The 12,280-nt window shown below is 50.1% G+C and overlaps 1 protein-coding gene across 1 annotated transcript in view; it reads left to right on the top strand.

The window, feature by feature from the left end:
• Positions 1-1,240: 1,240 nt before the first annotated feature.
• Positions 1,241-12,280, top strand: part of VWF (von Willebrand factor) — a 137,440-nt gene continuing 126,400 nt past the window's right edge. The window contains exons 1-3 of the mRNA XM_049624950.1: positions 1,241-1,411; positions 2,522-2,576; positions 4,273-4,437. Coding sequence (XP_049480907.1) covers positions 2,522-2,576; positions 4,273-4,437 — 220 coding nt within the window. The 5' untranslated portion in view covers positions 1,241-1,411. The remainder of the gene's footprint in view (positions 1,412-2,521; positions 2,577-4,272; positions 4,438-12,280) is intronic.

Raw genomic sequence — 12,280 nt, 5'->3', positions numbered from 1 at the left:
AATCTGTCTTCGGCTGCCTGTCTCCATGCCTGGAACCCCACGCTGAGAGAGTCATCTTCCTCCTCTATTTTATCAGCCACGTCTTTTAGCAGGAATGAGTTTAGCAGATGATGCAGAGAATTAGGCTCTTAGGAATGGGAAATTGGGAAGAACGACTGGGGTATACGTGTGCGTGCGTGTGTGTATGTGCATGGGGTATGTGTAGTGTGTGTGGTTTTGTGTGTGTGTTTGGGGTAGGTAGTAAATGTGCTATGTGTGTGATGTGTGAGGGGTGAATGTGGTGTGTGTGGTGTTGGTGTGTGTGTGTGTGTGTGTGTGTGTGTGTGATGTATGTGATGTGTGTGCATGTGTGGTATGTAGGTGTGGTATGTGTGTGTAGGATGTGTATGTTATGGTATGTGTGATATACATATGTGTATCCACCTGTGTGGTGTATGTGTGTAATATGTGTGTATGGTGGGGGTGTGAGTATATGTATGTGGTGTGTGTGCATGTGGGGTGTGTGTGTGTTGTATGTGAGGTGTATGTATGTGGTGCTTGTGGGTGTGATGTGCGTGTATGTGTGGGGTGTGTGTAAGGTCGGGGAGGAGTCAGGCTCCAGCGGTGGGAGGAAGGGTCCTTGGGGGAGGATTAGACTTAAACCGTCCTGGCCACCATTTTCCAAAAGCCTGGGCTTGTGTCCAGGCCCCTCATCCTTACCTTGTCCCTGGACACTAGCTGTGAGTCAAAGGGCCTGTTTTTGTCAGGGCCGGGACTGCATTCATACCTTAGCGCGGAGAGGAAACATCATTCTCTTCTTTCTCCAAACACAGCCACCAATTTGGCTCACGTTGAGGTGTTTTTCCAACCTTCCCCGGTGTCTGGCCTTGGAAGCCGGATCCAGAGCTGTGTTGATCAGGTTTGGATTCTTCCCTGGCCTGGGCCAGCCTGCCCTGGGCTGGCCAGCGTTCGTGGTCATCCTCTGTCTGTATGGAATCCTGTGTGTGGGCAGGATCGTGGTTGCGGTGTGGGGGGCGTGGGGAGGCCAAGGCAGCCCATTATGGCAGCTGGCCGAGGTCTCCCACCAAACTCTTCAAAGCCTTATCGGCTTGGAGGTATTTCTAATACCATTTCCGTTCATTGTTTCCTTCTGGTAATTAACAGGAGGCCAATGCCCTGCTGTGGCAGCTCACAGCTATTGTGGTGGGAAAGGAGGGGGGGCTGGTGGACGTCACAACTCGGCCTTTATCTCCCCCTGGCCACGGGGAGTGCGCAGCCCCTGGGTCACTTAACAGCAACAGTCCAGAGCTGCGAGCAGTCCCATCGGCCTCAGCTGCTGGGGAACATGGCCTAGGCCGGCGGCACCATCTTGCGGCACTGGGCTTCCTAAGGGACCTTGGAGATACCTGCAGCTCCCCGCTTGCAGGGAAAGGTCTGGGCTTTTGGGAACAGGGCTGGCTCAATTGGGGGAGGAAGATCAGGACTGGGCCTTACCCTGGGGAACCGGGGTCCTCTGACCCGGGGCTAGAAGGGATTGTTTGGAGGGAGCCAGGGACCTTCCTAAGGCCCACTCTCCACTTGTCCCTGGGGAGTCCTGTGGCTGCTTTTGTTCGTGGTGGTGCTACTGCTTGTACTACTTGATGAGGCAAGACTGGAAGGAGTTCTGCCCTCACCTCTGGGTGTATTCTGAAAGCAGCCTGACATACCTGTGTGTTGGGAGGTTTTAGAGGGTCACTTGTTCTGAGACCAAGACGTGGCCATATCTGATGTCATCCAAGTGTTACTTCCGCAGGTATATAACAGACTGGGTTTGTCTCTCTTTGGTTGGATGAGGCACTGAGTAGGAAAGGAGTCACCCCCAGTAAATCTCAGGTGATAAGAGTCTATACCTGTTTAACAAGAGGAGAGGGTTGTGGCAGGGGCTCTACGGGATTGGGGTGGGCTCTGAAGTCAGGGTTGATTCTCTCTTTCTGGAGGGGGGCACACGATGGGAGCCTTTCCTGGGCCCGGGCTACTGGACTCCTGTCCATTTAACAGCTCGGCCCAACACACATTGCCTGAGCAGGGGTATAGTGCCGGGGACTGACCTACAAACGTGGTTGTTGAGCATTCTCCACATCTGGGTGCCTGTGGTAGGAACAGAGCATAGGATAGCTTCTCCCCAGCTTGCTGCCGAGCGTGGAAGGATTAAAAGGCAGGAGGGAATCAGGTACGCATGGGCTCCTAGCTGTTGCAGGAGTGCAGGGGAGTGAGAGGCCAGGCTGGCCTAGTTCCTCGCCTGCCTGGGCTCTGGGACTGCTGGTTGGGGAAGGATGCCTGGGGTCTGGCTCACAGTGATTGTTACTCTTGGGCCTGGGCCTGGCCAGGGGCTTTTTTGGGGACCAGTCTTCCATATTCAAGGGCAAACAGGGGCCGGGAAGGATCAATCTTTTCTCTTGCTTAAAAAAAATTGTTCTTCCCACTTCACACACGGACAGTCATACATCCCAGCAATGATCTGTGAGGGCAGTGATCACCAGTCATTTCTCCTGCTTCTCTGCAGATGTTTCCTGCCAGACCTGCGAGAGTGCTGCTTGCTCTGGCCTTCACCTTGCCAGGTGGGTACTAAAGTGCTTCCATTCTTTACTCCTGCCTCAGGGTCTTTTGGAATAACTCCCTTCCAGGAATCAGCAGGTGTGTCTGGAGTTCACCTGTGTGCCAAGTCCCGTGTTAGGCTTGGGTTGGGCCTGCCATAGTCACTGGTTAATTCTTCCTGTGAAGGTTCTTCAGAGCCCCCTGCCCCTGACTTGTATTCCTCGAGGAGCAGCTACCTGCAAATGCCTTCTCTGACTGGACAATTAAGAAGCACAGGGGTCACACAGAACAGTCTTCTATGATGCGGCTGCTGGATGGGGAAGAAGGAACCCAAGACTTGGACAGATGACTAGTTTTAGAAGCGATTGCAGAGGTCATCTAGTGGAATCTCCCATAGTACAGATGAAGAGACTGAGGGTCAGAGAGGAAAAATGAATGCTCCAAAGTCACATAAAGCAAAGGTCAGAGGTCAGTTCTCCTGGGTCCTAGACCACCACTCGCACTGGACTACAGTGCCTTGCTTCCCTTGCTGAGATACTGAGTCTGCGAATGGTGAGAGGGACCCTTTTCTGACTCTGGCTTGTCCCCACTTAGATCACTCAGGTCAGCAGAATCCAGCCTGTTGCTCACAGTTTAGTGTGGGGGAAAAATGTATATTTTTCATACCTTCTACATCTTCCAACCAGATGGTTCCTGTGCCAGGGGATCCAGAAAACTTAAAAATTTACTATTGTGGTGCCCCACCTGACCACACACACACACACACACATGTGCAGTGTGAAGGTGCTAAGAGGGTCTCCTGGGAGGAATTAGCTTATGGCCCTAAAGAAGTTAACACTCCATAGATTCTGTGTGTTAGACACACCAGCTAATTTGTTTGAATGTAAACTGTTCAAGATATAGTAGATTAATGTAAAAGGTTGCTCATTACAATCTTTTAAAAAATTTGGAAAAATGCTAAGCACCTAATAATAGGGTTAATATTATTATAATGTATAAATGTATACATTTAGATGTGAAATATGCTATAGTCACTGCAAAACATGTTTTGCAAGGATACACAATGGCATGATAAATTCTTTACAGTACATTGAGAAATAAACAGGTTATAAATAGTTTGTACGGGATGATCACAAATTCGTAGAAAATCTGTAATTATATATCCATATGCTGTGAAACAGAAGGATAAAACTAAAATGTTAAGTCCAGTTATCAAGGAATGTTGGTTAATGATGATTTTACCTTGATTGAATTTTTTCTGTGTTCCCCAAATTTTCTCTGATAAAGCATGTATCACATTTTAAATTAGTAAGTAAATGTCGTTAAAACAAATAGATATTCTGAGAAGCTGTTCCTCTGTTATTGCTGTGAGTCCTGGGTCATTTTTGAGGGCCAAAAGCAACACTTTTTTTTAAAGTGTTTATTTATTTTGGGGGAGGGTACAGAAAGAGAAAGAGAGAGAGAGAATCCTAAGGAGGCTCCGTGCTATCAGCACAGAGCCCGATATGGGGTTTGAACCCACTAACCATGAGATCACTACCTGAGCCGAAATCAAGAGTTGGACATTTAACCGACTAAGCCATCCAAGCGCCCCCAAAAGCAACAGCTTTAGTCTTGCTTGGGATGGAAAATACTTCCCTACAGCCCAATTTTTATCAGGCACAAGGCTGGAGTGGCTGGATGGTCCCAGCTGTGCTCACCTGTAGTCTCTCCCTCCAGGCATCCTTTGTGCAAAAGAGACTGTTGGCAGATCGTGGATGGCTCGATGCAGCCTCTTTGGAGGTGACTTCATCAACACCTTTGATGAAAGCATGTACAGCTTTATGGGAGACTGCAGTTACCTCCTGGCCGGGGACTGTCAGAAACACTCCTTCTCGCTTATTGGTGAGTCCGGGGCACTGAAGTGAGGGATTCAGAGCAGGTGTCGGCTAAGCTCAACCCTACTGTGGGGCTCTAGGGGCATTCTTCTGGCAGGGCCTGAGCTTGCAGATCCTTGTGGAACCATGGATGGAAATGGCCTTCCATGACCAAGAGCTTCCCTTAGCCTGGCCCTGGGTCTCTCCCATGGGAGCCTGGTGGGATGGAGCAAATATTTTTCCAGTGGTCATGTCCATTGCTCTGGGTCCAGGCAGCACTTTGGGAGCTCCAAAGCATCAAAAGAAATGGTGAACCAGAAGATGCTTTGTAGTACACAGAGTCCCTAGAAAAATGGGAGGGGTCATTGCTGTGTTCTTTGTGGAATTCAGAGTACCTACCTGATGTTAAGCACCTCCTGTGTTCCTGGGAAAGTGCTGGTATGTGCCTGGGTTATCGCTGCACCCCACAGTGGCTCTGAGGTGTAGGTACAGGTGCCGGGCCCAAAGAGGTGGTCTGATCCTCCCAAGGGTTGACAGTAAAAGGAAGAGCTGGATTTTGATCCTGGGTTTGTCAGGATTCAGGAACTTCCCTCTGCACTAAGGAGAGATGGCACTCTCCAAGGCCAGGAGTGGGGCTGCAGGCAGTGATGGGGGATTGTGGTTTGGTGACCTTCACACTCTGAGAATGCATCAGATGTGTGCGATGTGTGAGTGAGTCTGCTACAAAACCTAGCAAAGACGGGGTCCATAGCCTCGGGGAGATGACACGACAATGGACAGATCCACATTGTTAAAACAAAATCTTTCATGACACTTGGTATAGACAGTGAGGAAAGCTTTATTCAAGAGGGGCCACTGCAATGGGGGGGGGGGGTTGCAGTGGGGCAGAGACATGGGACTCTACTTCTCTACTCCAAATATAACAAGGATGAGTGGGGACTTACAGCTGGGTGGGGGTGGGGGGTCAGTGGATGGAAAATTACCAAGGGGAAACATCAAAGGTAACATCTGGTTAAGCCAACGTGACAGGGTTCTTGCTGAAGTCAGGCCAGGGTGATAAGTATTGATGGAGGGGCATGAGGAATTGGTCAGATATTGAGGCCAGGGGATTTTCGATAAACTAACCCAGCAGGATTCTTGCTAAACTGAACCGATCAGACCGAGGACAGAGTCTAAGGTGGAGACCTGACTGAGAGGAGGGCTCAGAGGAGACTGATCCTGGTTTGGCCAAAGACAGTTTTTGGCAACACTCAGACCCTTGCCGAGATGCAGGCAGTAGGGCCCCCGGAGAGGTCACTCCACCGGTCTCCAGGGTCTCCCAGGTTGGATGCAGCCCTCAGTGCTCAGTGTGGGGCGAGGCTGTTTGGGAGCTACATGAGCTGATAGCTGCCTTAATTATGAGGCTCCCCTGCTTCTTTGGCTGTCACCATCCACCTTGCCTCTGCTGGAAACCCTGTCACGGTGTGACTTCAGGGCACTGAACTTCGCCAGACTGCCATTTGTCTTCCTCCTCTGTGAGCACCCCCCCCCCCCGCCAAAGGGCAAGGACCAGGCCTTATGCATCTTTGTTTTCTGGTGCTTGGGTGACCGGGGTCTCTGGCAGCACTGAAGGTGAGGGAGGGGATGGGGATCCACAAAGCACGGGGCTCTGTTGTACCCAAGAGCCGATTTTGTGAAAAGCATGGCATGTGAGGAGCCTTGGGTGAGGAGTTTCGGTTGGGCAGAGAGGACAGGGCAGGGGATGTGTGCAGTGGGGATAGCCTGAACACAGGGAAGAGGCTGGAAGGAATGCATGTTCCTTCAGTGTAGCCTAGTGGGGAGATCGGTGTGGCTGGTTCAGTAGTTCTCAAACTCCAACTTGCATCAGGATCTCCGGGAGGGCTGGTTAAAAACAGGCTGCTGGGCTCCATGCCCAGGCTTTTGGAGTCAGTGGATCTGGAGTGGGGCCTGAAAGGCCCATTTCTAACAAGTTCCTGGCTGCTGCTGCTGCTGCTGCTGCTGGTTTGGGGACCAAATCTTGAGAAGCATGGGGCTGAAGAATAGTGGGAGGTGAGGCAGGAATGAGGCTGACAGACTGATGGGAGAGTTTGTTTCCGGATTCAGCAGCAGTGAGGAGTTACTACAGAGGCTTGTGCAATTTGAAGGATTAAGAAGGAATTTGCTATTTTGCCAAAACGGTCAGAAAGGGAGAAAGACAGGAGGCTGGGTGGTCTTGGCCATGATAACCAGGCAGGGGGTGAAAAGGACCACAGACATCCCCAGGGCATGACAAATGGTGGAAGCCATTTTGAACACTGAACTTGGGGATCCCCTTTGCTTCAGAGGCAGCAGCTGGGGAGTAACTTGGGAGAGCAGCTGCAGAGAAAAAGCACCCTGTCACCTTCTCTGGGAGGCTGAAGGCTGAGGACCTCCTGTCCAATATTTACTTTAAGTGGGTTTCTCTACCTTAAAAATCATAGTGCATTTGCAACAACATGGATGGATCTTGAGGGATTATGCTAAATGAAATAAGCCAGAAAGAGAAAGACAAATACCGTGTGATCTCACTTTTATATAGAATCTAAAAAAGAAAAGAAAAAGAAAACAAAACAAAACCCAAACTCTTAGAAAAAGAGATCAGATTTGTGGTTATCAGAGGTGGGTAAGGTACAAACTTCCATTTATAAGATAGATCAGTCCAGGATTTGGGAAGTACAGTATGGTGACTAAGGTTAACACTGCTGTAGGGTATATTTGAAAGTCTCTAAGAGAACAGATCTTAAAGATTTTCATCACGAGGAAAAAACCGTTTCTCTCTCTTTTTCTTGTTTCTCAAAAAAAAAAAAATCCATTGTGGATTCTTGTAACTCTGTAATAAAACCCAAAAGTTTTGGGGATAATATGCAAGATTTATTTTTTATTTTTTAAGTTAAACTTTTTATTTTGAGATTAGATTCACATGCAGTTGTAAAACACACACACACACACACACACACACACACACACACACACAATCTGTGTACCCTTTACCCAGTATCCTGCAATTGGTAACATTGTACAAAATTATTCTCAAATATTACAACCATGAAATTGACATTGACATCATCTACTGATCTTTCTTTGTGTACTTAGTTCTTTGAAAAAAATTCATGTTTTTATTTTATTTTTGAGAGAGAGAGGGAGAGACAGAGAGACAGAGAGAGAGAGAGAGGGAGTTGGGAGGGGCAGAGACTGAGGGAGACATGGAATCTGAAGCAGGTTGCAGGCTTAGTGCCTGATGCGACGCTCGAACTCATGGACCGTGAGATCATGACCTGAGCTGAAGTTGCATGTTTAACCAACTGAACCACCCAGGCACCCATACCATTTTTTTAAGTAGGCTTTGCACCCAATGTGGGGCTTGAAGTCATGACCCTGAGGTTAAGAGTCGCATGCTCTACCAGCTGAGTCACTCAGGCACCCCTTGTTCTATGCATCTTAAAAAAAGTCGTGGTGGGGTTCCATACAGATGCCCTACTTGAGATGACTCTGGGGTATCAGTGAGAATGGAGCAGGTTAGGAGTGACAGGAGAAAGATTTCAAAAGAAGACACAGTGACATCCTTTCCACTGTGTGGCTTTGGGCTTCAGGGGACTTTCCAGGGAGGGGGACCCTACGGAGACACTGGGAGTTGCTGTCTTGATTCCTGCTATAGACTCCCTACCCTCAAGGTGGATTTGTAAATAATGTGTAATGAAATCTTAGGACCAGGCACAGAGCTCATCTGGACTCAGGGAGGCAAGCAGCATGTTGGAAAAGTCCCCTTCCCCTACTTAAACCCACTCTAGACTCTTCCCTGCTAAGGGTAGGCCTTGAAGACAGGGAAACTCAGGCTGCCTGGGTGCCTCTGTGCAGTCACTGTCACCTCCTCCAGGAACCCCCCCCCCCCCCCACTACTCTGGTCCTGTCCAGCACTGGTCTCATCTACTTCTGGGGATTGGATGTTTTCCATCCTCTAGGACCAGGTGGCTCTGCTCCCAGCGCCCCTCTGCTCAGAAACTCAGAGCCCTTGTCTTGGCTCTTCCTCTTCAATGAGTGTCCTTAGGGAAGTGCGCAATGTCTCCCAGCCTCCATTTCCTTGTCTTTAAAATGGAGATACAGTGAAGATCAAGGGAGAAAAATCATTTACAAGTGAGAAGTGTTACCCAAACCTTAGTGATTGAAAGCAGTCACCTTTAACACATGGTGGACACAGGAGCTGCTGGGCCCTTGGGACCGTTTCCGTCAAGGTCAGGGGAACATCGCTTGGGTTTGTGTCAGAGGCCTGGCCTTTCTGGCCATCTTTTCTGGGGTTTCAAGGGCCAAGGGGAAACTGCAGGGCTGTGTTAAGCCTCTGTTTCAAATATCTTGTTGGGACCCCTGCCCCCACCCTCACTGGGTCATTGTTCTTTTTTTTTTTTTTTTTTAATGTTTAATTTAGTTTTGAGAGAACGTGAGTGAGGGAGGGGTGGAGAGAGAGGGGGACAGAGGATCTGAAGTGGGCTCTGTGCTTACAGCAGAGAGTCCGACGTGGGGCTCAAACTCATGAACTTGAGATCGTGACACGAGCTAATGTCGGACACTGCAAATGACTGAGCCACCCTGGCGCCCCTGGGTCTTGGTTATTATAACAACTTGTCAGATGTCAGTTTTCTGGCGGGTAATTGGCCTAAACCAGATTATGGGTTAATCATACTTTAACTGAGATTGGTTTAATTCCCACCCCGAATCATCAGAGAGAATGGGTGGCTACTTTTTGTGTTTTTGGTGCTGGTGGCATGGGGGGCATTGGGAAGAGAGGCATAATCTGAGGAGGGCGGGCCTGGGGAGGGGTGAGTCAGTGCAGCTGCTTCAGGAGCCTGAGGCCCCAGGGTCCGTCCTGCATGCTTGGACACAGCATCTCCAGTTTACACGTGCATGCCAGCAACCTCATATACTCCTCTGCCCCATTGTTCTCAATGACATCCTGTTTCCCTGCTTCGAAATCCCAAATTTCCATTCCTCTCCAGTGCCTGCGGACCTTGTTCACATCCTGGGTAAAGCTGTTTATGTCCAAGCGTGAAGCACCACCTGGTGCGAAGGGGAGGGCCCTTTCCTTGATCCTGGCTCTTGGTGGGGCAGGTCTGGGCAGGCCAAAGCTACTAGGGGTTTCCTAGCCCACCAGCACGAGGACCAGGGAGAGAGAGCACTGGAGTCCTGGCGCCCCTCTGCTCAGAAAGGCTGCTTTTCCTAAGCCACCCTGCAGGGTCTGGTTCCCAAGCCAGCCCAGAGAGAGCCATAGAATAACCAGACAACGTGCTGAGTAACTTACTCAGCAGGGGGGCCTTCGTTTCCACATCAGTAACTGGTGCTGTTAGCCCAGATCCCTGGTTTCTCAGTATTTGGAAGATGATCACCTGCATCAGAATCACAGGGGTGGAGGTGGAGCGTCTGTTAGAAATGCCTAGTAGTGAGTTCCACATTCTAAAGTCTGGGAAATCACCCAGACCTGATGCTGGCTCCAGCTGCCAGCCTGCTCCCCACTCCTTGTGGGGGAAGACTTACTCCCTCACCTAGTCCCTTGGTCACTGAGTTCAAGAGGCCAGATGAGAGACAGAGCCTCCCTGGGGAAGAGCTTGCATGGTTGGCTCTGGCCTCTTGGGGTGGACACCCCACCCACCTTCCCCCAGCGGTTACAGGAAGTGCTAACGTGCATGTCTGTGGAATGTGGGAGACCCTTTTGGGCTCAATTTCCTAATAGCTGCACGTCATCAGATTCCCCCCTGAGTTCTGCAGGGAGGGAAGGAAGCAAATAAAACAAGCAAATAAAATCTAGAGTTCTCTTCTGCATCAGTGGCTAACTGAATCCAGAGCACTCAGATGCCCCGTTAGGCAGCTTTGTGTTTCCAAAGGAGATTTAGCCTTGGAGTTAGAAAACCTGTGTACAGGCTCTGCCTCTTGATGACAGTGTAAAGCAATTGTTCTCACCCAGGGTGATTCCCCCCCCGAGGACATATGGCAGTGTCTGGAGACATTTTGGATTGTACCAACTTGGAGGGAGATGCTACTGGCATCTAGTGAGTAGAGGTCAGGGATCCTGCTGATCACCCTACCATGTATCAGAAGGCCCCCACTACAAAGAAGTGTCTGGTCCCAAGTGTCATTATTGCTGGGGAGGACAGACCCTGTTGTAAACGTAGGCTTCAGTTTCTCTAACTCTAAAATGGAGTCAGTCTAGTTCAGTGTTTTTCAAACTGAGTCATAACTATGGATTTAAAAATAATTTATTGAGTGTAACCAGTATTTAAAGAGATTACATGGAATAGGATAGAAAAACCTCAGAAAGTAGTCAGGGGGCCTGGCTCACGGGAAGGGCAAGTGGTGTGAAATGTGTGAGTGTGTGCATTCTGGGTCATGCAGTAAACTGTTTTTACTCTGCTTTTGGGGCAAAAGTGTTTTAAAGCCACCTGTTCTGACCATCCCCAAGAGCCTCCCCGTTGTCCTACTGTGTGTTTTTTTCTGTGATGAAGTCTTCTCCAGGACACAGTTTCCAGAATCTCCTTGCTGCCCTGCTGCTTTGGGTGTGGAGTGACTGCTCTTAGGGCCTCCCTCACCGTCCAGGGTCAGGAGTTGTGCAGACTCCTCACAGTTCAGGCCTCGTCAAGGATCCCAATCCCAGCTCCCCAGGCTCAGGAATTCCACAGACTCCTCACAGTTCAGTCCTCACCAAGGATCCCAATCCCGGCTCCCAGGGCCCCTGGACAAGTGAAGGTCCTGGGCAGCCAGCCCCACCTTCCCTGAACAGGGTGCTGCCTCAACCAGTGCTCTGCTCAGCAGGTGGTGAAAGGTGCTCCCTGGCTTCCTCATGGTGATCCCAGCCCCTCAAATACTTAAACCAGCACCTGGTCTGAGTCCTGACTCTCTCACCCCTCACTGGTTCTGTGATGACGGGCAAGTTACCCTGAGTGTAGCCACCTGGGTGGACCCAAGTCCCTCAGTCTGTGGGGGCAGGCTGCCTTCATCACTTACTTGCAAAGGGTTGGGGGTCCCATGTAGCCCCACACAGTGGGAGCCTTTCAACCTTCCAGGGATGATGAGCTCTAGCTTTCCTATGGCACCTGGCCTCTGTGGAGCGAGCAACTGGGGGATTCTACATCCTTGAAAGCTCTAAAGAGTTGCAGATCTGCATCTGCAGGGCAGTGGCTCACCCCAAGCGGCCTGGTTGCATGCGAAGCATTCCCTACTCATCCTCCAGCCACATGCTCCCTGCTCCCTGGTTGACTTATTCTCCTGAGCCCTTTTGAATCTCCATGAGAGGGAGGGAGACTCTGCAAAGGAGAGGCACAAAGGGACTCTTCTCGTTTCCAGGAGGGAGAGGTCTTTGGCTCAGAAGCAACATACTGGTTGAGTTACCCAGTGAAGGAGGTGTAGGAGCCCCCGTCCATCTGCTCTGTGACACTGGGCATGGGTGACAGGGAAAATTGTACTGATGAGGAGACAAGTTTCTGCGGTCATAAGGGAGCTGGAGCCTCTGACTTCTTGGGCTCATTGCCCACCATCTCCAGCAGGCAGGTGGTGACTGGAGGCTTGCCCTGTCCCATGGATTCAGCCCCAAGAACGGACCCTGGAAGGGAACTGGTTTTTGGTCCACTGCGCATGCCCAGGGGCATGGATGGTTCGGGGGAGGGACTGACTGCTAACCGGAGGTTGTCGCGGGGCTATCCCATTTGCTTGTTTTCTCAACATTTTACTACGCAAATTTCCAAACGTTTAGAAACATTGAAAGAATAAGACAGTGAACGCCCGTATGCCCACCACTGGGATTCTACCATTAACGTTCGACTCTATTTGCCTGATCACTTATCTGTGGGGTTGTGTTTATTTTTCTTTGGCTA

Source organism: Panthera uncia, chromosome B4 (assembly GCF_023721935.1).
Source record: "Panthera uncia isolate 11264 chromosome B4, Puncia_PCG_1.0, whole genome shotgun sequence".
In the NCBI taxonomy this organism is placed as follows: domain Eukaryota; kingdom Metazoa; phylum Chordata; class Mammalia; order Carnivora; family Felidae; genus Panthera; species Panthera uncia.
This window is presented reverse-complemented; position numbering and strand designations above follow the sequence as displayed.